Source organism: Fringilla coelebs (assembly GCF_963513975.1).
Source record: "Fringilla coelebs genome assembly, chromosome: 24".
Classification (NCBI taxonomy): domain Eukaryota; kingdom Metazoa; phylum Chordata; class Aves; order Passeriformes; family Fringillidae; genus Fringilla; species Fringilla coelebs.
In genome coordinates this window covers 5014583-5039599 of record NC_140050.1, presented here as the reverse complement: position 1 = coordinate 5039599, position 25017 = coordinate 5014583, and the positions used below count along the sequence as shown (strand labels likewise).

Below are 25017 nucleotides of genomic sequence, written 5' to 3'. Positions count from 1 at the left end.
GCGGCTGGCGCCGCGGCCGCCATGTTTACTGCGGGCAAGCGCCCCGCCCTTGGCAACCGGGCGGGCGCCGCCGGTGCCCTGGGGCCGGTGAGAGGCCGCGGGACCGGGGCCGCCCTGGCCCAAAGGACACTTTGCTGAGGGCTCGAACGGAAAACAGCTCTTTATTGGAGCACCGGTCCCACCCGCGCACCGAGCCCACGCTCCCCCGGGACCTTCTGTTGTGACAGACTAGCGGCCTTCGTGCTCCGGCCCGTCCGCCGGGGCCGGGAGCCGCAAGCACCGGACCTAGCCCGGTGATCGGTGCCAGCCCGCGGGGATCCTGTCCCAGTCCTGTGTCGCCTGTGCTCATTGCCTTTCCAGGCTTTGCCTCCCGCGGCAGCTGCTCCCCTCCTGCTCCTTCTTGCTGGCCAGGGGCCAGCGACAGCCGGGGGACAGCAGGGACACGGCTGCAGGGCCGGGGCCACCAGCCGGCTGCTCCCACTCCCGGGACAGCTGCTACCGAGATCTGAACCGTTTCCACAGGCGTCGAGACACGGCAGCGGTCGCGATGAGCCCCAGGAGCGATCCCGCCGTGCCCATAGCGATGGCAGGGCCGGAGCTGAAGGAATCTGCAAACACGCGGAGCTGTCATTGCATGGAAAGGCCGAGGGGTGAGCGAGTCACAGAATTCACAGAATCACTGGGTTGGAAGAGACCTTCAAGATCATCGAGTCCAACCCATGCCCCAACACCTCAACTAAACCATGGCACCCCAAGCCCCAAAACAGAAAAAGTGCAGCACAAGGTGTGGGGCTTTCTGGTAACTGCTAATTCCTTGAAGTCCAGGAAGCTTCCTGGACATCCCCCCCCAGCACCAACTGCGGCACGGACACGAGGGGCTGCAGCCCACCCAAGCCATGAGGACAGGGGTCCGCAGATCAGCACCACTCACCATCCAGCACCAGCACCTCCAGGCTGGCCACCTGGGCGCGGTGGCCGAGCAGGACGCACTGGTAGTGGCCCTGGTGCCAGGGCTCGGCGCTGTCCAGCCGCAGGGCGGAGCTGCTGCCCGCAGACTCCTCCCGGTACTGCCCGAGGGCTGCGGGGGTCCGGAGCCAGCCCACCGTGGCGTTCCCGGTGCACCGAGCGTGGCACTCGATGCGCAGAGCCCTGCCCCGCATGCCGGTGGGAGGCAGCGACCAGATCTGCAGGCTGCAGGTGGGCGTTGTCCCCAGAGGTGGCCTTGTCGCCGCTGTGCCACTGCCAGGGAGGGTGCTGGTGGCCACACCTGCCGTGGGGCTGCCTGCCATGCGGTCCTGGGGCACAGAGGGCTCCGTGGAGGGGGGCTTGGTGACAGCAGCCAGAGCCAGAGTGCTGCCGGCGGTGGGCTCCCGTGCTGTGGTGGGGTCACCTGTAGGGACACCTGGCCCTGGAGGGAGGGCTGTGGTGGGGCTCCCCGTGGAGGTGACCGTGGCTGGTGTCATCACAGCTGCAAACACAAGGTCACAGGGGACCTCGCTGTAGCCCCAAGCTCCTCCAGGCCTGGGCACAGCGAGCAGAGCAAAGGGATGGGGATGGGAGATTGAGGAGTGGTGCAGCAGTGGGGGCTGCTGCTGCTGCTTGGCAGAGCTAGGAGGAGCACAGGGCAGTGGGGTTGGCTCCAGGGGGTGGGGTACATGCAGGCTGGGGTCCCCAGCCCCTCCTGGCACTCACCCTCAGCACTTGCCACCAGAGATGCCACCCTGGTGAAGGTCTCCTGCCCAACGTGCAGCTTCAGCTCACACCTAAATTCCACCCCTTCTGCCACCTCTGTCCCCTTCACAGACAGGGTGGAAACGACGTTACACAGCTCCTCCTCATCAGCATCCGTGCAGTCAACATCTGTAAGGCTCTCCACCACCTGGTGTCCCCGGTACCAGGTGAGGACCAGCCCAGTGGGGGGATACAGGTGCGTGGCCGAGCAGGTCAGGTTGGCAGGGTGTCCTGGGCGCAGGATGTGGGGAGCTGCCTCCAGCCTTAGCGTGTCTGAGAGGGCTGGAAAGGAGTCAAGGCAGGAATCTAGGGTGATTTTTGGCAGCACAGCATAGCTCAGGAGGAAAGGGGCTGCCCTGGGGATGCAGGGCTGTGCTGGGAGGCAGTGAGGGATGGGCTGGGGAGTGCTTACCATAGACCTTGAGTGTGACAGTTTTCTGGTAGTGCTGCCCATGGCATTTGCCCTGGCAGATCTTCATGCCCTCCGTGGCCACGGTGGCGTGCCTGATGTGCAGGATGCTGTGGGTGGAGAAGGAGGAGATGGTCCCCAGGGCGGTGTCCAGCCCCCTCCACTCCACCTTGCCCCCTGCACAGTCCAGGGAGCAGTTCAGCTCTGTCGAGCCCCCAAAGGGCACCACGGGCTCCCGCGGTGTCACCACCAGCCTGCCAGCGGGGCCACCTGGGCAGGAGGAAAGTGCAGGGTCAGGGGAGGTGACAGTCACCAGCACCCCGCAGCTGACAGCAGCGACGTGGGGACGGGGTGGCTGTCACAGCTCAATGACAGGGAGGTCCTGGGGCCGTAGGGTGAAGTGAGGAGAGCAGCAGGGCAGGGCAGCACGGTGGCTCGGGGGATTAGGGTGGCTCTTGGCCCCGTGGCACTCACCGCTGCAGCCCCACAGCGAGGCGAGGAGGAGAAGGACAGGAGCCGGCTCCATCACCCACAGGGCAGCAGCAGGGCTGGTTTTCCCTTCTTTCCTTCCTTCCTTCCCCCTTTCAGGGAGCGGGTGCTGCTGGCTGGGGCTGTCTCCTTCTGGCCGCCGGCTCCAACCTCAGCCCTTCTTAAGCCCTGTAGGAACCGCCCCCATAAGCACCGGCCCCAGAATCTCCACAACTTCCCGCCCGAGGGGTATTTCCAGAGGGAGATTTCTGATTTTCTTCCAAGTTCGGCTCTTGCACAACACCCAGCCGGCAGCTCCCCCAAACCCAGGAAAGTCCCTGTCCCAAAGGGTCCCCGTGTGGCTGCAGGGCCCCCATCATCTCACCAGGCAGCCTCCACAGGCACTTACATCTTGGGATGTGGCTCAGATCCAGCTGTATCCCTGTTTTTTGCAGGCTACATCACTCCCCCAGGGGCCCTGGCAAACCAGCCTTTCCATGACCCCAAGAGCTGCTGGGGACACACAGCTGTGGAAAGGGTCCTGCCAGCCCCTGTCACTAAAGCAGAGCCAGAGCCTGTGGTCAGCCCTGTTGGTGAGCTGATTATTCCTGTTTATTCCTCAAACAGGGCATTTTCAGGGATGGAATCAGGTGTTCCTGTGAGGCTTGGTCTTGTGGTACAGATGGGGAAAGTGTCACCCCAGAGAAGGTGTTGAACACCCTTGCATTATCCAACCTCGAGGCCCCCAGCATCTGTCCTGGGTCCCTGCTGGGTCTGGCATCGCTCCCTCATTCCTGCCCAGCTCCCCATGGAGGGATGAGTCCTGTTCTGCCCCATCCCACCCTGCCAGGCTGCAGCCAAGGCTGGGGAAGGTCCCCCAGGGCTGAGGGAGGGACGTGCCCATCTCTGCACCCAGTGCCATCACAGGACCTGGATATTTCCCAGCTGGGAATGCTCTGAGAGGCAGCTCCATGCTCTGGGTGTGCCATGCATCATTTTAGAAGGTCATGCCATTAATTCTCTTGAGGGTGCAGGAGGCCTCTAAGCAAGGAAAGTGCTCTGTAAACACTTCCCATCAAATGTGCTCACTCAGCCGAAGCAGGTGATTAATGGCGCTGGCCTTTTTGTTCCTTCCATCCTGTGTTAACAGATTCACTTCCTGGATTTTCCAGCAGCCTCCAGAGCCCCCCTGACCAACCATGGGACAAGCCATGGCCAGGGCTGCTCCCACACTGCCAGGCTCTTCCCAGAAATTTGTCTGGGAACCTTGAGGACACACACACGGTGCCAGGGTTTCACTTGCCTCTCCCACAATCCTGATTGTGGCACCAGTGTGATGAGAAAACCCCTGAATCAGTGTCTGAATGAGAGCTGAGCATTTAGGGAACCACCTCATCCTAAAAAGAAGCTTCCCCAGACCTTCCTGGACCTCAAGAAATTAGCAATTACAAGGAAATGCAGCACAAGGTGTGGGGCTTTCTCTGTTTTGGGGCTTGGAGCGCCCAGAGCAGCCTCAGCCACACACAGAAGAAAAAATTAAGTCAAAACTTGATAATCCTCCAGTTCCAACAGCTCAGCCACAGAACCAGGGGCAGGTCAGGCCCAGCTCAGAGTGACGTGGCAGAGCCCCAGGGCAGCTCTTGCTCACTCTGAGTAGTGGATTCACCACAGCCCCTGTTCCACCTCCTGCTTGGTGGAATTCAGTCCTTCCCCCCAGCCCAGAGGAGCACAGGGACAGCACCAGGTTGCGTGCAGAAGGAGCAACCTTACACAGCAGGAGTGTTTTCCAGCCCACAGGAAGCCTTTGAAGGAGTGAAGGGAATGCTGGTTTTCCAGACTCAGGGGCCTGAACACCTTTCCTGGAGGCAGATTGTGCTTCCTTCCCCAGGGCAGGCGCGGGGATTTGTGCCGGGCAAAACTTTGTCCAGAGATGCTGCTCAGGAAACAAAACAGCTCAGGGTGGAGACACAAAGCACCAAGGGACGAGTGCTGGCTCCAGCACAGGATACCCCCAGAGCCCCTCGGGTTGGGGTCTAGCCCCAGGCTGTCACCAGAAGGGACAAGGCTTTGCCACTGCCCCAGGAGCCACCACACCAGTGCAGGATGTTGTTGAAGGGTGGTCCACAACATCCTGCACTGCAACACCTGCCCTCTGCTCTCCAGCCACCTCACGTGAGACAAGGCATAGGTTTTTCTCTCAATTAAAGATGGAAACAATAAAACAAAAGCTAGTTCCAGTCTGGAGGAAATGCATACAGAAGCAAGAGGCTGTGTAATAGCTCATGTTTCCAGGATACCATCCATCAAGCACCAGTTCCCATCCCAGAGCTGGCTTGGATGTGTTTATATTTTTTTGGATTATATTAGTCACTTAGGACCATCCTCAGCCGCCACAAAGAGGGTTTAAATGAGTCAGATAAGATCTAAATTAGGCCTGGCTGAAAAATTAAGACAATAGAGTCAGGGTTAGTAAAACCAGTCCAGGAGGAGGCTGCAGTGGGGCAGGCAGGAGCCAGGGAGCCGCTTCCCATCCTGGGCTGAGGCAAGGACTGGCAGCCCCAACCCAGCTCTCCCAAACCTACCCCACATCTTCACATAATTCTCAAGGGGAATTTAAATTCTGGGCAGAAGCTGCCTGGTACCACTGGTGATGGAGAGGAATAAGGACAGAGACCTTTGACACAACAGGAAAGCAGCAGTTTAATAAATAATCCATCAGAGGGAGAGATTAGCCAGTTCCAAACACAACCTGAACCAAAATAAATACATTTTATCATTAGCTTAAAAAAGAGACACAAACACACGTGATGGTGAACTGTGAGAGAGCAGAGGTGGGGCCAAGTGCCCACGCTTTAAAGATACCACAGCTGTCAACAGCCTTTGGAGTGCAGAAAAAGAATAAAAACAGGGAAGTAAAAAGTTACTACTTGGCAAAATTAATGGCAGAAGAGAAAGCAACGGCGTAACTCAGGTTTTTAATGCAACAAGATCAGCTGAAACTCACTCGACCTGCCAGGACTGCCAACAGGCAATTGAGATGATTTTTGCCTTGTGTTTGGGCATTGCTGTTACCATCCCAGATTTTTAAGTCCCTGCAGACAAATCCTGGCAATCCCAACGTTAAACAGCCAGGCTCAGGCACTGCACAGCAGATCAAGCAGATTTTAAGAAAAGATTCCTTTTTAAAAAGTTGCGTTTTCATATAAAGTAACAAGAATTGGCAAAAACTAGCTGAATGCTCCACAAGCCTTTCCAGCCTCCACGTGGGATGCTGCAGAAGCACCAGCCCTTCAGAACAAGTTGTTCTTCATCTGGCTCTGGTAACTTCAGCTCCAGCATTGCCTGGCCCAGCTCCTGCTCTGTCCCACCAAGGCAGAGCAGTGCAGGGCTCACAGCCCTGTGCCGAGGGAAAGGGAGGCACCGGGCCAAGGCCCCACCAAACCAGGTGACAGGAACCCCAGCAGGGTGGGAGGGGATCCCTGCACCTCAAAGAGCCCCTGCTGCCAGCTCTGCACACCAGCACAAGCCACCTTTCTGTTGGTGATGGCACCTGTAGAGGTCCTGCTGCTGCCTGGTGCTGTGCCCTCCTCCATCCACCTGCTGCCGTATCCCCACCCCAGCTGCCCAGTGCTGCAACCCCACTGGTGCCCAGTGCCACCACTGGTGACAGCACAGCTGGTCACCAACCAGGCCACAGCCCCTGACCTGGCAGGCACCTGCTGGCAGCACCTGGCCCCGAGTTTGGGGGCTGACAAAGGGACCAAAACACTCCAGGCCCACGATGCACATGTCAGCATCACCAGAAGCTCAGGGGTCACATCCTGAGGGACGTGACCTGGGAGGGAGGGAAGATTCTGGACAGTTCTGGGGGCTGAGGGGAAGGAGAGGCTGAGAGGCCACAGGCAGCAGCAGTGGTCAGAAGGAATGGGATCAGAAACACACTGGTTTCAATAAACTATGCAATAAGGGAGAGGACTTTTAAAAATATATCTCTATATACTTTATATCATATAAATTATGCTCATCTTTTTGTAACGTGTCACTGTATTGTACCCGTGAAGCTCTGAGGTAACAATTCTATATTTTACTTCATCTGTGTGTGAGGGAAAATCCTACTTCAGCTCACTTTAACCCATATAAATCAACAGATTGCCAGGACTTGGGAAAAGTCCCGTCTAAAAAAGGCATTTTTGTGAGGAACAGAGGTGGGGGAACTGCTGCCTGGAAGTGCAAGTGACAGGATTTCCTTCAGGATAAAAGCTTACCATGCACACACAGTACTGACCATCCCACTAATGTTTGGGAATTGGGAGTGTCACCACAAGGAGCTTGTGGGAAGGGAAAAATGGAGTCATGGCAGGTCAAGGAAGTTTCTGCTGGCTCTGCTCCCCAGACCTGCAGCCAGACCCATCTCAGCATCCCTCTGTGTCCCAGCTGCTCCTAGTTCTGAGCACAGGAGCTGCCACCAGGCCAGATCAATGCAGAACAAACTGCCAAATCTTTCATTTCAATACCCACCTCTGATAACCAAATGGCATTTGCAGTCACTGCTGTGTGTCTGCAAAGATCCACCACGTCAAGGGCCAGCACTGCCTCCCTTTTGGCTGCTCTCCCCTGGGTAACCTTCCCCAAACCCACAGAGAGGGGACCTCAGGCAGAGAACAGCCAAGGCAAGACTGGTTTGGCTGCTGCACCCTCAATTCCTTTAACAAAGGATTCCTGAAGTGTCCTTGGTTTGGTCCTTACTTCCCAGAACTGCTCAGTGCCACCACTTCTTATTTACTCAAATGAGAACAATTGTTTCTTGCCCTCTGCCACATTTCTATAAACAACCACACATTTGCCTCACTCCTTTCACCACGCTCCAAGCACCTCCTGCTCTTTCTGAGCACAGCTGAGCCTGCAGCAGAGGTTGCAGTTCCACTGTTCCATAAACAAAAGCCTCCACAGCAGGCTCAGAAATGCCACATGGAATCCAAACCCCTCAGTCCAAATCAACACAACCTTCACCATCAGGATCTATTGGGTTGAGAACAAAACAGCTCTGGACACTCTTTGGGTTTAGCATCAGATGGCAGGAGCCCAGGGGCAAACCAACATGCTTTATACAATGCTCAAGGTAAACAGTCATTTCTCTGACCTTTCTCCCAGGAAACCACTCATCTCCAAGCTGTTTCTCCAACCTGCCAGAGAATTGTATCTCCTAAACAACCCTCACAGCTCCAGGAAAAGATTTCTGAAAAAAATTCTTCTACCTACTGCCCGTGGAGGCAACAGGCAAATGCCACCTCAGAGTGACAAGAAAAAAGAAAACCAAACAGAACCACAGCCATTGTGGCCATCCAAGTGTTTGTAATTCATGGTTTGCCCTTCTCTCACCTGCCCATTCTCCCTCGTGTCAGCTGCAATTTCTTCATTTTTATCCTCTTCATCAGAACATGAAGTCAGTAGATTTAGATTTTTTTGGTCTAAGTCTCACTTGGGGCAGAATGGGGCCCTCCAGCAGAGAGGAAGCTCAGAGCTGCACTCCCTGTGCTTCACACACACCCTGTCCCCTCAAGGTGCCCCCACAGCCTGCAGGACTGCCAGGGGCCGCAGCAGGAACAGCTCAGGCAGGGATGGGGCACGGAGCAAATGCCATTTTTGATTCCAGGGGCAGCTCCCACCAAGCACAGCCCGGGCAGAGGGTTTGGCAGGGCACACAGGGGTCACGCACAAGGGCAGGTTTCTTTCCAGAACTATCCCTCCAGTGGAGCAGTTCCCTATCTCCCCTTTTTCCATCAGCACCAGGTGATACAATTCCATTTTTGCACCAGCTGGGTGTATTTGGCTCGAAGGGAAACCTCATCCCTCCTCAGTAGCTGTAAGTGGCACAGTCTGTTACCTTGGATCCCTCTCTCCCCTTCCCTGAACTCTGCTGAGTCCGTCCTTGACGTGGAGTCGAGCCCGAGGCAGGTGCCCTGTCCCACCTCACACACTGCTGTCCTCCAGCAGGGGCTCCTTGCCATCTGACCCCCCAGCTGGTGGGCTGTGGGGGTGGGCCTGGGCCCCTGCACTGTGCTTCTTGTGGCTGCCTGACCTCAGTGCCAGGTTGTGTTCTGGGATGAACAGGGCCACCAGCAGCGACAGCAGCACGGAGCACGCCCCGAACAGGAAAGGTGGCCCAGGGATGATGCTGCTCTGGAGACAGAGAGAGAGAGAGAGAGAGACAGGATGATTCAAGCATGAGGGCAAGCACAGCCCTCAGCCCAGAAAACAAAGCCAGAAGTTGAGCAGGTACCTCATCAGTAGGGTTGGCCATGTTGGGTTTGGAGGCCTTGCCCAAAGTTTCCACCTCAGCCATTTCGTTCAGCTCCACGTGGAAGAGATAGAAGACAAAACCATAGAGTGCTGGCCCCAGGCCATTACACAGACCCCGAATTCCTGTGATCATCCCCTGCACCACACCTGGGGACAGAGGGAAGAAGGGGGGAAATGCCTCCAGCTTTCCAAAATAACTTGTTTTATTTGAGGATACGTATTTAGAGATATTTAGAGACAGGATCAAGCACTTGGATCAGGGCTGATGTGCAGGGGGAGGGGTTTGCAGATGAGCAGCTCTACTCAGTGCCAGGTTCTAGAAAAATCAGTAATGCTGGGCTTGCTGCTTTGCAGACTGAAATAAGCATGGGCACATCAAGCAATAATTTCCAATTAACTAGAATTTAATTGAGGATTCAGAGATGTACTGTGAGGCAGGCAAAATGCAGCAGCCTCCTCTGCCTCAGAGGGACAATAGCAAACACCCATTTGCATGACTTGGGAGTTCCCCAGTAAAGCACCAGCTGTGGTCAAAGATAAGAATGTCAGTACTGCTGTGAACACAGTGACACTCCACAGCTGGCACAGATGTTCCTGCCCACCCCTCCCCTCCTTGTGCCAGCTCAGCACCTGCTGGGATGAACCCCCCATTAGATGTGTGTCACTGTCATATTTTCCAAAAAATTCCTTTGCCCAGGATTGTCCCCTGGGAAGCTGAGAAGCCTCAGAAAAAACAAAAACAATGATTATCTGATTTGTTTCTCCTGTGTTTTGCTGCTTTGGAATGTGGTTTGGACATTGTTTACCCACAGGTGCATGTTTGATTGGTTTCATGTGAATTGTTTTGATTTATTGGCCAATCAGGGTCAGGCTCTGTCTGGACTCTGGAAGGGGTCATGAGTTTTCATTTGTATCTTTCAGCCCCCTGTCTGTATCATTTCTCTATTCTTTAGTATAGTTTTAGTTTAGTATTCTTAATATATTATAGGTCATAAAATAAAAAATTAGCCTTCTAAGAACATGGAGTCAGATTCATCATTCCTCCCTTCGACAGGGTCTCAGAAAATACCACAGATGTGTCCCCAGGCACTCACCCTGCTGGTCAGGGTCTGTGCTCCTCGACACCATGGCACTGATGGCTGGGAAGGTGATGCTGGACATGGCAGCCACAGCTCCTGCTGCCCACATCATCCTGGGGAGGAAGGAGGCAGCTGTGAGGAACAGCCCTGTGCCCTCACCCTGTGCTGCAGGGTGGGAGCAGCCACAGAGGGACAGAAATGTGGGCAAACCCTCACCAAGGCTGGGATCCAAAGCCATACCAGGCAAGCTGCAGGATCTGGAAGCCCAGGCCCAGGAGGATGGTGGTTTTATTTCCTATCGAGCGCATGAGAATTCCCAACACCACTGTCTGGAAAGAAAACCAGGTGCTTTCAAGGCAGGGGCAAAGAAAGAGGGCAACAATCAGGAGACAAGAGGACAGGAACCTGAGGGACTTTGATGATCCTTATGGGTCCCTCCCAATTTAAGATCTTCTCTGTTTCAAAAGTCTGTGCGGCCACAGGAGTTCTGACAACTCTCAACTCAGAAATTTTGGACATTCTTACAGCAGACTGCTCAAGCCAACACAGAAATTGCTTCTCACCTGAGCCAGTATAGAGAGAATTCCAACTACACCAATAAAGGCTGCTACAGTCTCTGAGGAAAAACCAATGACCTGTGAAAACATCAAAGAGGGACTTTTCAGGCAGATTTGTACCAGGTGACAAGAGCCCCTCCATCAATGTCACTCCTGCTTACTGAACTTGCTTCTCAGGGACCTGCACATTAACAGGTCTGCCTCTGGGCTGCCATAGGAATCAAACAGAAGATTTTCCTTGGCTGAAAAAAAACGGTTTTAAATCACTGAGCTCCCCTTGCAGTGCCTGAAGGGGGCACAGCCAGGATGGCCAGGCAGACACCAGCAAGGAGCCAAGCCAGGCCTTGCCCCAGGCAATGCCTAGAGCAGTCAGCAGGCTCACACAATTTTCAGGAGAGCTGGAACAAATCACTATTTCTTACAATTTCAGCTTTACTGACTTATTGGCCAAGAAAAGCCACCTTGGACAGGTGACACAACTCTGATTATATTTATAGGGCAGGATTTCCTGCACCCAGAGCTTTGACAGAGACTGACCTGTCTCAGGTATAGGAAGAAGCTGGAGTACTGGCCGGCCTCAGGAAGGTAGGAGAGAAAGACTGTGATGCAGATGAGCAGCACTGTGGAGTCCTGACCCACCTTCCTCAATGACTGCAGGGAAAGGGGTGGGAAACAAGAAAAAAACATTTTAAAATTTGACTTTATATCACTGAAAAATCTGCAGGTACAAAGACAGCCAAACCAAGGGCTTAACACCTTAAAATCAACAGGACTAAAGCAAGCAGTAAGCATTACCAGCACACAGGAAAACAGCAGTGCTGGATTTTATACAAATTTTCAACACATTTTTGACAAATCCATTTCTCACACAGCAGCAGGCTCACTCACAGCAAATGGGTCAGCTTGTTCCCAGGAGATTGGGGCTCCCCAGGAGACTGGACGCATCTCTTCAGGCAGTGACTCAGGCACAGCCAGCAGGATGAAGCCAATATCCAGCAAAGCAACCCCTGAAGCCAGCACAACCACCAAGGTGTCACTGTAGGCTTGGGAAAGGTACGCACCGATGGCTGGACTGGTGACCAGGCTGGCAGCAAACGTGGCTGACACCTGGAAGCATAAAAATTCTCTACAGCCTCTTCTTCCTAGAGCCCATTTCCTCCTCCCCAGCGACCCAGGGAACTCCTTCTGGCATCTTTGATGGAGAGCCCATTTCCTACAGCCCATTTCCTCCTCCCCAGGGAACTCCTTCTGGCATTTTTGATGGAGAGCCCATTTCCTAGAGCCCGTTTCCTCCTCCCCAGTGACACAGGGAACTCTTTCTGGCATCTTTGATGGAGAGAGAAATAAGAATTCACAGGGATTCCTGTGCAGAGACAGGTGACAAGATTCTCCTGGTGCACCTGGGCTAAGTTCTAGCAAAGGGGAATCAAAGCTGTCCTAGCAATTCCTGGATGGTGCTGGCAGTAAAGCTGCAGGATCACACCAAGCATCACAGGCTCTCCTTCCCTGGTGTGGAAAAGCCAGGCTGGTTTATACACAGCCAGCACTCAGTGGGCAGAGATCAGCCTCCTCCTCATAGCTAAATTCCAAACAGAAGGACAGGGAGTCTGTATGATCAGTCAATAAATCTCCCACCCTAATTTGATATCTCTCCTACCTGCAAAGCCCCAAATATTTCTTTCAAGAGCCAGGCCAGTGACTCAGCTCCTTACCAGGCCGTACGCCGTGCTGCGCTCATGCTCCTGTGTGATATCAGCAACATAGGCAAAAATCACAGAAAAGGTGACAGCAAACACTCCAGACATGGAAATGACAGCAAAGTACCACCTGGAAGAGCCCAAGGCACAGTTAGAGAGCAGCCACACCACAGTCCACAGCTGCTGAAGCAGAGCCTCTCCCTTGTTTTGCCTCCATCCTGTTCCAGTGCACCAGAACAAGAACATGGATTGGTCAGGAGACCCCTGAAGTTTTATCACTTATTTTCCCTAACAGAAATAATGCACTGAGCTGAGGAACAAGCACAGGGGACAGAGCAGCCCTTTATTCTGAACAGAACCCTCCAGAACCAGACAAGTCAGCCTCTAGGCTGAGCATCCTCCTCCATTCTTGAGATGGATGAGACTCTTCACCTCACCCTGAAAGGAGCAGCTGCAAACCCTCCTCCTTCAGCCTCTTGCTGCTGCCCCTCCTCAGAACCCTGGGGTGAACTCACCAGGGGCTGATCTTCATCAGGGGAATTGGTGCACACGTGAAGAAGACTGTGAGAAGGAGGAAGGATTTCCTGCCCCAGACATCAGAGAGAGCACCAATCAGTGGGGCACTTAGGAAAGAGAGCAGACCCTAGGATGGACAGACAGACCAGAGGACAGAGAAACCCCTCAGTGAGAGCTTTCAACAACATCAGGAGGAGCCAACCCCTTCTGATTGCTCCACGCAGCAATGCTGTTACAACAGAGCAGTTTAATAAACTCCCCACATCCTTTTAGGGAGGGAAAAACAAATCCTCAACCAGCAAGGCCCTACTGAGCCCTCCTGCTCCCTGCAGAGCTCTGCCCTGGGCACCCTGGCAGCCCTGCCAGGACCTGGAGAGCTGCTGGCACAGCTCCAGCATGGCAACAGCTGCTGCAGTTCTGGGGAAAGCTTTCTCTTGTACGTGGACACAGGACAGGCACAATGAGGAGCCAGGGCTATTAAGCACAAATAAAATTATTCAAGGCCTTGCCATGTCTCCCAAGCCTGAGGCAGGCAGGGCAGAGCCTTTCAATGCTGGGGCTGTTTTCCAAGATCCTCTTGCCAGAGACAGACAAGAACTGTCTGTGTTGCCTAATTCCCCAGTCAGAACTCAGGAATATTCCCTGTTCACAACTGTTGCCTGTAATTCTGCTCTAGTGCAAGAAGCTCCCCAGTCCCACAGCACACTCCCACCTCCTGCCTGGAGGTCACTGAGGCCACTTGGTTTCAGCTTCTATCACCAATAAATTTAGATGTCACTGATTTGTCATTCTGTTATGCTCCAGAGGACGGGCACAGGGCTGATCTCATGCTGATGAGATTATTTCCAGCTGAAACACACAGCTGTTGTAACTCCAGCCTCACAGTGACACTCCTGCTCAGTAAAATCAGCTCTCCCATGTCTGTGTCCTTCCTTTTGCATCAGGTTTGCCAGAGTGCCCTCAAAGTGGCCAAATATTGGCTGACACCAGCAAATTATAGAGATAATAATGGCTTGTCCTTCTTGCACCCATGACGGATTAAAAGGAAATCCTGGAAGGAATATTACTTACCTTGACTCCATGAATCAGACCATTCATCAGGAATGTGTGCTGAGGAAAAGTCTGGTGTAAGACCTGGAAGGAAAACAAACAAAAACCAAATGAAAAAGTCAGAGCTAGCAACTTCTGCAAAATTTCTGTCAGCATCTGCCAGCCAGAGGACTGGAAGGGCACAATCCAGGGAAAAGGGGAAATATCCTGCCAACAATGCTTCCATGTGAGCAGCTCTGCCTGCCTTTTCCAGTATGGGAAACCACTGCCTCTAAATGCATTTAACCATAAAAATAAATGCCTTTAACACTTTCCAGGCCCATAAATCACTCCAGCATGCTCAGAAGCCTTTCCCCATCACCTAAACCCCCTCTGCTTTTACTTTATGCCACCACATCCCTTCTCACATCTAAATGTTGGGTTGTTTTTTTTTTTTTTTGCATAACCAAACCCTCCTTTTCCACAGTTCCCCAAGCAAAGGTCGTGCTAAGACCTTAATCCTCAGGAGAGCTGCCATGGAGACACACTCACCGTCAGCATTGGTGTGGTGAGCAGCCCCCAGGCAAAGAATTCCAGGAAAATCACCACCACGGCGTGGTACACGCTGGGCTCCCCGATGCCCTGTCGCTGCAAAACAAACACAGCAAAGCCAAAAACCTTTCAGCAGCCTCGTCCTGCACCTCAGAGAGCTCACACACCTGATGTGTGGGGTGGTCACAGGGGTCCCAGGACGAGGGAAGAGATGAGAATCTTGACTGCACGTTTCAGAAGGCTGATTTATTATTTTATGATATATATTATATTAAAATGATATATTAAAATGATATATTAAAATGATATATTAAAATGATATATTAAAACTATACTAAAAGAATAGAAGAAAAGATTTCATCAGAAGGCTAGCAAGGAAAGGAATGATAATAAAATCTTGTGACTGACCAGAGGGTCTGAGCCAGCTGGACTGGGATTGGTCATTAATTAAAAACAACCACAAGAGACCAATCAAAGATGCACCTGTTGCATTCCCCACAGCAGATAATTATTGTTTCTATTTCGTTTTTGAGGCCTCTTGGCTTCTCAGGAGAAAAAGTCCTAAGGAAAGGGTTTTTCAGAAAATGTGTCTGTGGCAGGGGGATCCCAGACACGAGCGGAGGCAGCGAGAGACGCTGCTCTGAAGGGTTCTCTCTGTTCCCAGCCACCTTAGGGTGCTTCAATCCCCCCCCAGCGGCTCGGTGCGGGGCTCCCGGCCCGGTTCTGCCGCCCAGCAACGAGAGCGCCCGGGGAAAGCGGCGCAGAACCGGCAGGTGCAGCGCCCATCCGCGGCATCCTCAGCATCCGCCGCTCCACCGCGTCCCGGCCGGCGGCCGCAGCAGCGGAGCCGGTTTGAGGAGCGCGGCCCACCGGGGTCAGCCCTCACCGGGCACCGGGCACCGGCACCGGCACCGCCCGCGCTCCCGTCAGCGCCGCTGCCGCCATCCCACCGCCCCCGGCAGCCCCGGCCCCGCGCTCACGCCGGCCCCGTCCCGGATCACGATCTTCTTGGCCAGCAGGACGCTGCGGTTGAGCCGCTTCTTCTTCTTCTTCTCGCCGGTCATGGCGATGCCGGGCCGCTGCCGATCACCGGCCGCCGCGGCTGCCCCATCCTCCCCGTGGCGGGCCGGGCCGAACCGCACCGGGCCGCGCTGCGCAGAGGCCGAGGCCGAGCCCGGGCCCGGCACCGGACCCGGACCGGCACCGGGCGGGGAGCGCCGGGCCCGGCGCTGAGGGCGGGCGTGGGGAGCGGAGGGGGCGACCCCGCCCGCTGGCCCCGCCCCCGCACCGGGAACCGGCACTTCCGGCGCGCTGCTCCTCGCTCCTCATTGGCTGCTCCGCCACTTCCTCATCGGCTGTTCTGATCTGTGATTGGCTGGCTGGCCCGGGGGGGCGGGCATTTCCCTCTGGCTGGGGCGTGGCCGTGACGTCACAGTCCGGCGGTGGCACCGACAGCGATCCGGGGGCCCGGGGCGCCTTCTGCTCCATCACGGGCACCGCTCCCGGCCGGGGCAGGCCGGTTCAACAAGGACACGCGGCCACCCCGGGGTTAGCGGCACCGGCGGCTCGGGAAGGGCCGCGTTTGCCCCGGTGCGGCTCTCTCGGTACCGAGCTGCTGGCTCCGTCCTCAGCACCGGCATCCCGGGGTGGTGACAGCCAAGCGCCTCCTCAGGACCATCCCATCCCATTCCTTCCCCTGAGCCCGGTGCTGCCGGTGCGGAGCATCTCCATCCCCGGTGCCACCGGGATTGGGGCTCACCCTAATTAATCCTGCACGGGCCGGAGAGCGCGTGGTGCTGATTACCTCGGTGCGGGGTCAGAGGACATTAATTGGGCTCATTTAGATAAATTTTGTGCTCGCCGGGGCCCCTGTGCTCTGCCCTGCCCGCTCGAGGTGGTCGCCCCGGGCAGCGGGTGGTCCCGGGATGCCTGGAGGGGTCTCACCGGGGGCCAGCGAGAGGCTCTCGGGGCTCCTGCCCGCCCGCGGAGCGCCAGAGGCTGCCATCCAGCCTTTATCCACGGAGCTTTTCCTTTAAGTAATGATTAAACCTCAGGGAAAGTCTCCTCAGGTAACCCCACCCGAAAGATGAAAGTAATCCCCCGATTTCCCGGCACTTGTGCGGGTGTGGGGAGCAGCTCCATCGCCCCAGGGCTGCTGCGCCGTGCCCGGCTGGGCTGACCCCGGTGCCCGCGGTGCCCGGAGAGCTCTGCCCGTGTCACAGCGCTGGGCAAAACGCCCATAACCTCCGCAGGGACACGGTGCCCTCCCCGGGAGCGTGCTCCCCTAGGCTGGGCAGGGACCTGAGCCCCCCTTGGACCCTCTGGGCAGGGACCTGAGCCCCCCTTGGACCCTCCTGGAGCCGCTTATATATCATGGAGAAGCCTGATTTATCCCAGTGCTCTGCGACGGCTTAAAAACAAAACCGAGGAGAGAGATCGGAGAGCAGGGAAGCGGTTCCCAACATGGCAACAGCAGATGTAATTCTATTACCTTGATTTATTGATCGCACTTAGAGCAATTACTGGCTCTCACCCCGTCACCTGCCGGGGAGCAGGAGACAGTGAGGAGGAGAGACAAAGGCGGCTGTGTCGTCCAGGGCTCGGCCGGCCCCCGGGGAGGCTCCGGTGTTGTTTGTTGCCGCGGGGGCTGGGGGCTGTTTGACCGAAGAGCGGCCCGAGGAAGCTGAAAACGGGCGCTGAAAGGAGCCTGTGATGCTGCGGAGATGCACCCCAACATTGAGAGCACTTTGGAGATAGAGGGGGATGCAAGGTTGGGAAATGTGAGGCTCCCCGGGGCTCCAGCACATCAGAGCTTCGGTGGGCAGCACTCCAGCCTGGAGTCCTCTGACCCGCTCGAAAAACGCCGCAGCCCCCGGGCAAGAGCAAGGGCGAATGGCTCGATTGAGGTCAGAAAGTCCCTTTAAGGGCTTTATTGGATTTATTCCCCCCCCTCCCCGCCCCGCTCGCTGCAGTTACAAGCAGAAAAAACAAGAAAATGTTTGTGCTTTTTACTGCCTGAGCCCTCCAGACAGATATAAACAAAGTGGGAGCCAGATCTGGCTTTGGAGGGAGATGAAATCACAGCGAGAGAGACCAGTGGGCTGGGAGGCACAGAAGTAGGGCAGCCCGCTTGTGCATCGAAGCCTGGCCAAGCCCTCCCCCGCCTCCCCGGCCAGCCCCGGGCTTCTGCAGCGTTTCTCGGGAATGCAGAGGTGGAAAGAGCAGAAAATGTCCCCGTTGTGGGCGAGGGCAGCGCCGGGGGCTGCTGGCCGCTTTCGCTCCAGCTAACGCAGACCGCGAGCGGGCACAGCCTGCGCCCCAGCCCCGTGGCTCCGGGAGGGGCTGCGACCCTCCCCTGCCTGTTCCCCAACCCCTGGAGCTGGAAACTCGCGGGGCCAGCGCCGCAGGCCACGGCCAGGAGCAGGACGGAGGGCACAGCCCGGGTGGCTCCGTGTCCGCGGGGGCAGCCCAGGCGCGGGGTGGATGCTGCCGTGCGCGGGGATGCTCCGCTGGGCGGGGATGCTGGGCGGGACGGGGATGCTCCGGCGGCCGCGGGGGGGTCGGGGGCGGGGGATGCGGGGCCGGGCGGGCGGCGGAGCAGCGCTCGCACCATGACATCAGCGCGGCGCGGCCCCGGGGGAGCGGGCGGGGGGTGGGAGCCGGCGCGGCGGCGGCAGCGGAGCGGAGCGGAGAGCGGCCCCGGGCATGCTCCCGGAGCCCAAGTATGACCGCTTCCGCGACGAGCCGCTGACCGCCCCCATGCCGTCGCCGGCCCCCGCGCCGTGCCCCGCGGCGGGCGAGGAGCCCGAGCACGGCACCACCTTCTGCGCGCTGCTGCCGCGGATGCCGCAGTGGAAGTTCCCCGGCTCCAGCGGCTTCCTCGGCCGCGGCCCCGCCGGCGCCGCCCGGGACGCCCCCGCCGCGGCGGAGTCCCCCTCGGGGCTGGCCGCCGTCCTGGGCGCCTGCGAGCCGCTCTGCGCCGCGCCCTGCGCGCTGCCGGGCGGCGGGCGGGCGCGGGGGACGGCGGGGCGGGCGCGGGGGGCGGCGGCGCCGGCGGGGGCCCGGCCCGGCGGGGATGAGTGGAGCCGCAAGGGCAGCTTCATCCGCAAACCGGCGCAGGGCTGGCTGCATCCCGACGAGCGGGTGCTGGGGCCCGGCGTCTCCTACATTGTCCGGGTAAGTCCCGCCGGAGCCCGGTGACGCGGGAGAGCGCGGAGACCCCGGCCCCAGGCGTGTGCGGGGCTCGGCCGCTCCTCCCGACGGCTGCCGGCAGAGCCCTCGCTCGAGTCCCCCCGCTACGGCTGGACGGGGGCGGCCGCCCCCGGCACATCACATCCGTGATGGGGCCGGGCCCCAGGGGCTTGCTGGGCCGTGGAGCCCACCTTGGGACTCCAGTGTTGCCAGCTCCTAGGAGGCATCACAAGCTGCAGCACGCAGATGAGGTTGTGGGGTCTCAGCACGGGGTCTGGGCGTGTGATGGGGCGTTTCGGGGTGGGGAGTGAAAGCTGCTGTGTGGTGCCTGGAGCTGGTGTGGAAGGTGTCCCTGACACCCGGCCTCTCCTGTCCATTGCCCGCCCTGCTGAGCTGCTTTCCCCCCGCAGTACATGGGGTGCATTGAGGTGCTGCGCTCCATGAGGTCCCTCGACTTCAACACCCGGACACAGGTCACCAGGTACGGCCCTGCAGCCCCACTCTCCCACACCCCAGAGCCACCCCAAGACCCTGGTGGCCCTGGGTGCTCCCCGGTGGCCGTGGGTGCTCCCCCTTCCAGGGCCCTGTGCAGAGAGGGGCCTGGGGGAGCCGTGCCCTGCAGGGCCCACCGTGCACGCAGGGACACTGAGGAAGGGCACTGCCGCAGATCAATGGGTGGAAAGAGGAGAAGGGAGGTGGCTCCAGCCGGGATTACGTACCGGGGCCGGGGCCGTGACGTGGGGCAGCACTGCGGGGAGGCTGCAGTGCCCGGGGATGTGGGGGCTCCTGCCACCGGACCCCACAGAGCAATGTGGGGTGGGAAGGCAGCTGGGAAGGGCCGGGGTGTGGAGCAGTGAGCAGGCCAGGCTCTGTCCATTGCAGGGAAGCCATCAACAGACTATACGAGGCGGTGCCGGGTGTGAAGGGCATCTGGAAGAAGAAGGTGAGTTTCCACTCATCTTGTCCGTCCCTGGGACAAGCCAAGGCTGTGGGACAGGGCACCAGGGGTGCCTGCCCAGTTTGTGGGCCTGAGGCCTCTTGGGGCACCCCCTCTTTCCTCATCCACCTGAGGAAGCCTGATCCTGGTGGTCTTCATTGCCTCCACCATCCCTGTCAGGCTCCCAACAAAGCCCTGTTCTCCATCCTGGGCAAGAGCAACCTGCACTTCGCTGGCATGAGCATCGCTGTCAACATCTCCGTTGATGGGCTGAACCTCATGATCCCCACCACGCGCCAGGTGAGCCTTCCTGGGCACACAGTCCCGCTGCCTGCCAGCCTGTCAGCCAGCAGCCCCTTTGCTGATGCCCCCCTGGGCCATGTTCCCCATGCAGATCATTGCCAACCACCACATGCAGTCCATCTCCTTCGCCTCCGGTGGGGACATGGTGAGTCACACACACCCGGAGTGGTGGGGACAGGGACTGCCGGCTGAGCTGAGCACAGGGTGGCCTGGCCTGGGTCAGGATGTGGGGCTGGGGCTGAGCTGTCCTCTCTCCCTGGCACCTCCAGAGTAGCAGGACATGAGTGCTGATCTCCCCCTCTGTCTGCAGGATACCACGGACTACGTCGCCTATGTCGCCAAGGACCCCATCAACCAGAGAGGTGACACCGGCCTGGGGACTCTGGAGGAGGGATGCACTGCGGGGTGGGGGCTGGAGGAGGAGATCCCTGGTGGGGAACACGAGGGGTGACTCAGGGTGGTCCTGGTGCAGCGATGGCAGCGTGGGGGAAACACTCAAACCGTCTGTCTGTCTGTCTGTCTGTCTGTCCACAGCCTGCCACATCCTGGAGTGCTGCGAGGGGCTGGCGCAGAGCGTCATCAGCACGGTGGGACAGGCCTTTGAGCTGCGCTTCAAGCAGTACCTGCACAGCCCCCCCAAGGTGGTGGTACCCCCAGAGAGGTAGGGGGGTGGGGGGCCCTGCTGCACCCCTGTCCCAGGCATGTCCCTGGCCTGGGGGGGTGGCTCAGGGAACCCCTGTCACTGCAGGGTGTGGGGATGGTCTGAGCCAGGCAGGGTGTCCCCAGCTCACCCATCCCTGCTGCAGGGCGCTGGCTGCAGAGGAGTCAGCCTGGGGAGAGGATGAGGAGGCAGCTGAGCACGACTACTACAACAGCATCCCAGGGAAGGAGCCTCCCCCGGGGGGCCTGGTTGACTCCCGGCTCCGCCACAGCACAGCCCTGGGCCACGTCCGCACTCAGCCCTCCAGCTCCATCCCCTCCAGCCAGGTGAGCCCCTCAGAGCCACTGCTGGGCTCCACTGGGGGTCCAGACAGAGCCCCCCAACGCTCTGACTGTGTCCTTCCCTCCTTCCCTAGGGCGGGTTAGCAGCCAGACGAGAGCCGAGCAGCCAGCTGGGGCCACCCTGGGACCTGGAGAGCCAGGGTGGGTACTGCTGTGGGGGGGAGCCGTGAGCTGGGGGGTCCCTGTGGCTCTGGGCAGCCCTGGCCAGCGGTGATGGCCTCCTCGCAGGCCAGCCCTGCGACGGGTACCTGCAGGCAGACAGCCACGGCCTGGGGCCACGGGACTACGAGGAGCACATGTACGTGAACACACAGAGCCTGGACACCTGGGAGCCAGAGCTGGTGGCTCATGGGGCGGCTGAGGAGAGCCCCAAAAAGGACCTCTTTGACATGAGTAAGCCACTACCCCGGGGGAAAGAGCGCTGTGGAGCAGTCAAGCTGTGCCAGCAGCTGGCTGGGTCACCCACCACAGCCCCACAGGTGCTGGCACTGGCTGAGCCCCCAGCTCTGCCGTGGGGGCTGCGAGCTGGGGTCTGCCCGCAGCACAGCCCAGCCCTGCCTGGTGCCCTGAGTGTAACACCCCACAACCCCTGGATCCCACAGGGCCCTTCGAGGACGCCCTGAAGCTCCACGAGTGCATTGCAGGGGGTGCCAGCAGCCCCCCTGTTGAGGACCAGTGGCCGAGCCCTCCCACGCGGAAGGCGCCCATCGCCCCCACGGAGGAGCAGCTGCGGAGGGAGCCCTGGTACCACGGGAAGATGAGCAGGAGGGATGCTGAGAGGCTCCTGCAGATGGACGGGGACTTCCTGGTGCGGGACAGCCTCACCAACCCGGGGCAGTACGTGCTGACCGGCATGCACAGCGGGCAGCCCAAGCACCTGCTGCTGGTGGATCCCGAGGGAGTGGTGAGGGCAGGGCACGGGGCTGAGGGCAGGGCACGGGGTGGGTGATTGGGGCAGGGTGTGGGGTGGGAGATGGGGGATGCAGGTGTGGGCAAGCACGGGATGTTGTGAGTGGGTGCTTGTCACTGTAGGACACGAAACAACACGAGCTCACACACCGCTGCTCTCAAGGTGAAGAAAAGGGAAGTTTATTTTCTGACTCCAACATTTGTAGTTTTCCAAAAGTGACAGTGGATTGGAGGGTGACAGTGCCACCTGTCCAATGACACTGGACAAACCAACAGTCCATCAAATTTCTCCTCCTCCATAAAAGAATGCAAAACAATAAGTTATTTACAGAAAGTTTGCTACAAGAATGTAAACACCAGAAGGCTTAGAAAAACTTAAAAAATCAGATGCTGTATGAGAGGCAGCTCAGCTGAGGTGAGGATCACTGTGCCCTGCTCCAGGTGAGGACCAAGGACGTGCTGTTTGAGAGCATCAGCCACCTCATCAGCCACCACCGGCAGAACGAGCAGCCCATCGTGGCAGCAGAGAGCGAGCTGCACCTCCGCCAGGTTGTACAGAGGAAGCAGTGATGCCAAGGGGGTACGTGGCTCCCCGACCTGCTCCCCTGGCTCTGGACTCACCCTAGAGAAAAACTGGGGTCCCTTTGTGCTCTCCCTCTCCAGTTGTGCCTGGTTTCTGAGGTCTGGGGTCAGGCTCCCCATTTTCCTCCCCAGCGAGGCTGTGTGGTCCCTGGCCCTGCAGGTCCTCCCTGGCTGCTGCCTACCTCCATCATCTGCATGGGGCACCCTGCCCAGCTGGACACAGAGACATTTAATTCCACACCTACAGGTGAAACGCTCTTGGGGTGGGAACTGCTCAGTGGCCTCAGCAGGAGGGACAGAGCCTGAAGCCATCTCAGGCAGGGCTGCCTCCTCTTGCCCCAGCACTGCAGTGGGGCTGCTGGATATTGCTGTAGCCCCTGGCTTGGCTCTGCCCATGGGGCCACGAACCAACTCTTGGACACTGCTGTTGGATGTTCCTGTTGGGGACATCCCTTTTCAGCTGGATTCTTCCCAGGAGTGGCTGCCACGTGATGCTCCATGTTGCCCCAAGCCCCTACAGCCCTCCCAAGTCCAGAGGCAGGATGGAGCTACTGTGGGAAGGTGCAGGGCAGGGCTGAGCTGCTGGCACTGCCTCACGAGGTGTCCTGTGGCCAGCTCGGGGCTTTGGCAGGTTTTTGTGGCATCACAGCCCCCTTTACCTGCCCTGTGTCTGGTGCTGGGCATGGGTTTGTGGTTTGGAATACATTTCTAATTAAACCTGGAAGCGAGCAAGGAGCACAGGTGGTTCATGCCACCCCTGGGCATGGTGCTGGGACAGGTCTCCATCACCACCAGTTCCTGCCTGGTCTCACCTTAGCCAACCCATCCTGTCTGGTCACACTTATCTCTGTCCCTCTGGGTCACCCTGTCCCCCATGGATCACCCAGTGTCCCCCTGGCTTCAGAGTGGCCTTTGGCACCCAGGGCTGGCCCTGCACAGCCTCTCCTCCTCACACCTGGCAGCTCCCTGCCCTCCTGCCTCCACCTGGAGCAGCACATGGCTCTGAGTGGCACAAACCAAGCTGTGACCCACTGGTGACTGTGGCAGCCAGCAGTGCCACAGCTCTGGGTGGGCTGGCTGTGGCTCCTGTGTCACAGCCAGCTGGGGCATCCAGCACCAGTCCTGGCTCTGCTCTGCGTGCCCAGCACCCACCTCGGGGAGCAGGGTCACCCCAGCACTCTCAGCCCCTCGCTGGGGATGGCCTCTGCCAGACAAGGCGTCCAGGCTGGCCAGGGCCAGCTGAGCCAATGAATAAAATAAGCCCCTAAATAAAGCCCAGTAATGAATGCGTAATTTTCCATTGATAGCTGGATTCCGCGGGGACGTGGTGCTTCCATCTCAGCTGCTATTTTCTGTCGTGGAGTGATGTGTCTGCAAAGATAATTGCACTGTTCCCTCAATAGAGGCAGGGAAAGGCAGTGAGAGCCCCGACTTTCTTATTTCACAGCTGGAGAACTGAGCTCGTGTGGTTCACCTGCTGGCGGTGCCTCACCCTGCAGCCCCGGGGATGCTGCCCTGAGGGGATGAAGGGCTGCTGGGGCGCTTGTTTCAGGGGTTTAACCCCTTTGGTTGAGGCTGGCCTGTGGTGCCAATGGGTGCAGGGGGCTCTGTGCCTCAACTCAGACCTGGGTTGAAGGGCTGCTGCTTCTTCAGCCCCTATGATGGGAAGGCGGAGGTGTTTTGGGAAGGTTTGGAAGCCACAGAAGAGCAGCTGCAGAGGATATGGGGTCCTTGCTCTGCCAGGGCCTTGGGGATCTCGCTGTCCAACCCGTCCCCTGCACCTGTCTCAAATGTGCAGACCACAGACACGCCCAGTTCGGTTTTTCAGGGCGTCCTTGCACAAACCCTTTCCCATAGCAGGTCTCCCTCCTTCCCAGCTTCCAGCAGGTGGTAGCACACTGCTGGCTTCACCAGCTATGTCCCCAGCTCTGCCAGGCCCTGCCAGTTATGTCCCCAGCCCTGCCGGTGCTCAGCCAGGCAGCTCCCAGCACCCTGCTCCCCTCCGAGCCCCGCAGGCACCGGCCCCGAGCTGCGCGGGCAGAGCTGGCCCGGCCCCAGCGCTCTTTGTTATCTCAGGGGAACTCAACCATTTCTGCACCTTGTTTACCCGCAGTTTCGCTGGGTGGAGGAAAAGCAAACATCGGCCTTTTGTTCACCAGCTTCCCCTTCCGTGAGCCTCGTCCTCCTCCCCCGGGCTCCATCTGCCCTCTCCTCCCTGCGGAACCCGGCTCAGCATCCCGCAGTCAGAGCCCAGGGTGCAGCCAGGACCTCACCATCCCCTCCCCACTGCTGTCCCTGAGACATCCCAGCCCTCGGGCTGGTTCGGCACGGCCGGACGCCTCTTTTTACCAGCTCAGAGTGCGAATGAGGAGGGAGCCGAGGCCGCAGCAGCCCCCGCGGAAGGCGCTCGCCACACCAGGCTGCTCTTCCTGGCCGTCACTGCCAGCCCTGCACTGCTGAGGGACGATGGTGCTTCCCGGCAGCCTGACGGCACCCACAGGGCAGCAGCCAGGAGGGAACCCTCCACCCTTTTGTGGCGCTGTCCCTCTCGGTGCATCCCTGTCCCCAAGGTGTAAATCCCCGCGGGACCGGGGCTGGGCCCGGTCGCTCGGTTGAGTCTCCCGACCCCCTGCAACACCGGGGCTTGCTGTGGTGCTCCGTGAACCCTCCTGACGTTTTGTCCCAGTGTCCCCAGCCGCCACCGCATCCCTCTAGGGTGGGCTGTGTGACATGGGGGAGTGTGACATGTGGCACT

The 25017-nt window shown here is 58.3% G+C and overlaps 3 protein-coding genes across 3 annotated transcripts; 1 reads left to right on the top strand and 2 right to left on the bottom strand.

Moving 5' to 3' along the window:
• Positions 1–153: 153 nt before the first annotated feature.
• Positions 154–2672, bottom strand: MADCAM1 (mucosal vascular addressin cell adhesion molecule 1). The gene is made up of 5 exons (XM_084220909.1): positions 2615–2672; positions 2144–2410; positions 1693–2013; positions 932–1468; positions 154–608 (listed from the first exon to the last, which is right to left on the bottom strand). Exons 1-5 carry the CDS (start codon positions 2664–2666, stop codon positions 496–498), a joined length of 1290 nt encoding a protein of 429 aa, XP_084077035.1. The 5' UTR covers positions 2667–2672; the 3' UTR covers positions 154–495.
• Positions 2673–5289: 2617 nt separating this feature from the next.
• Positions 5290–15609, bottom strand: LOC311162760 (hippocampus abundant transcript 1 protein-like). The gene is made up of 12 exons (XM_084221275.1): positions 15319–15609; positions 14339–14434; positions 13829–13891; positions 12757–12884; positions 12257–12371; positions 11433–11651; positions 11082–11195; positions 10551–10622; positions 10204–10316; positions 10003–10100; positions 8889–9055; positions 5290–8788 (listed from the first exon to the last, which is right to left on the bottom strand). Exons 1-12 carry the CDS (start codon positions 15400–15402, stop codon positions 8579–8581), a joined length of 1479 nt encoding a protein of 492 aa, XP_084077401.1. The 5' UTR covers positions 15403–15609; the 3' UTR covers positions 5290–8578.
• A 2340-nt stretch (positions 15610–17949) lies between these two features.
• SHC2 (SHC adaptor protein 2) lies at positions 17950–23284 on the top strand (the record flags this gene model as incomplete). The annotated part of the gene is given in 13 exon segments (XM_084221210.1): positions 17950–18029; positions 18031–18514; positions 18940–19010; positions 19412–19472; positions 19647–19766; positions 19861–19914; positions 20080–20131; positions 20304–20430; positions 20576–20756; positions 20846–20912; positions 21000–21164; positions 21374–21675; positions 22122–23284. Coding segments are annotated over 13 exon segments (1893 nt in total). The 3' UTR covers positions 22251–23284.
• Positions 23285–25017: the final 1733 nt, after the last annotated feature.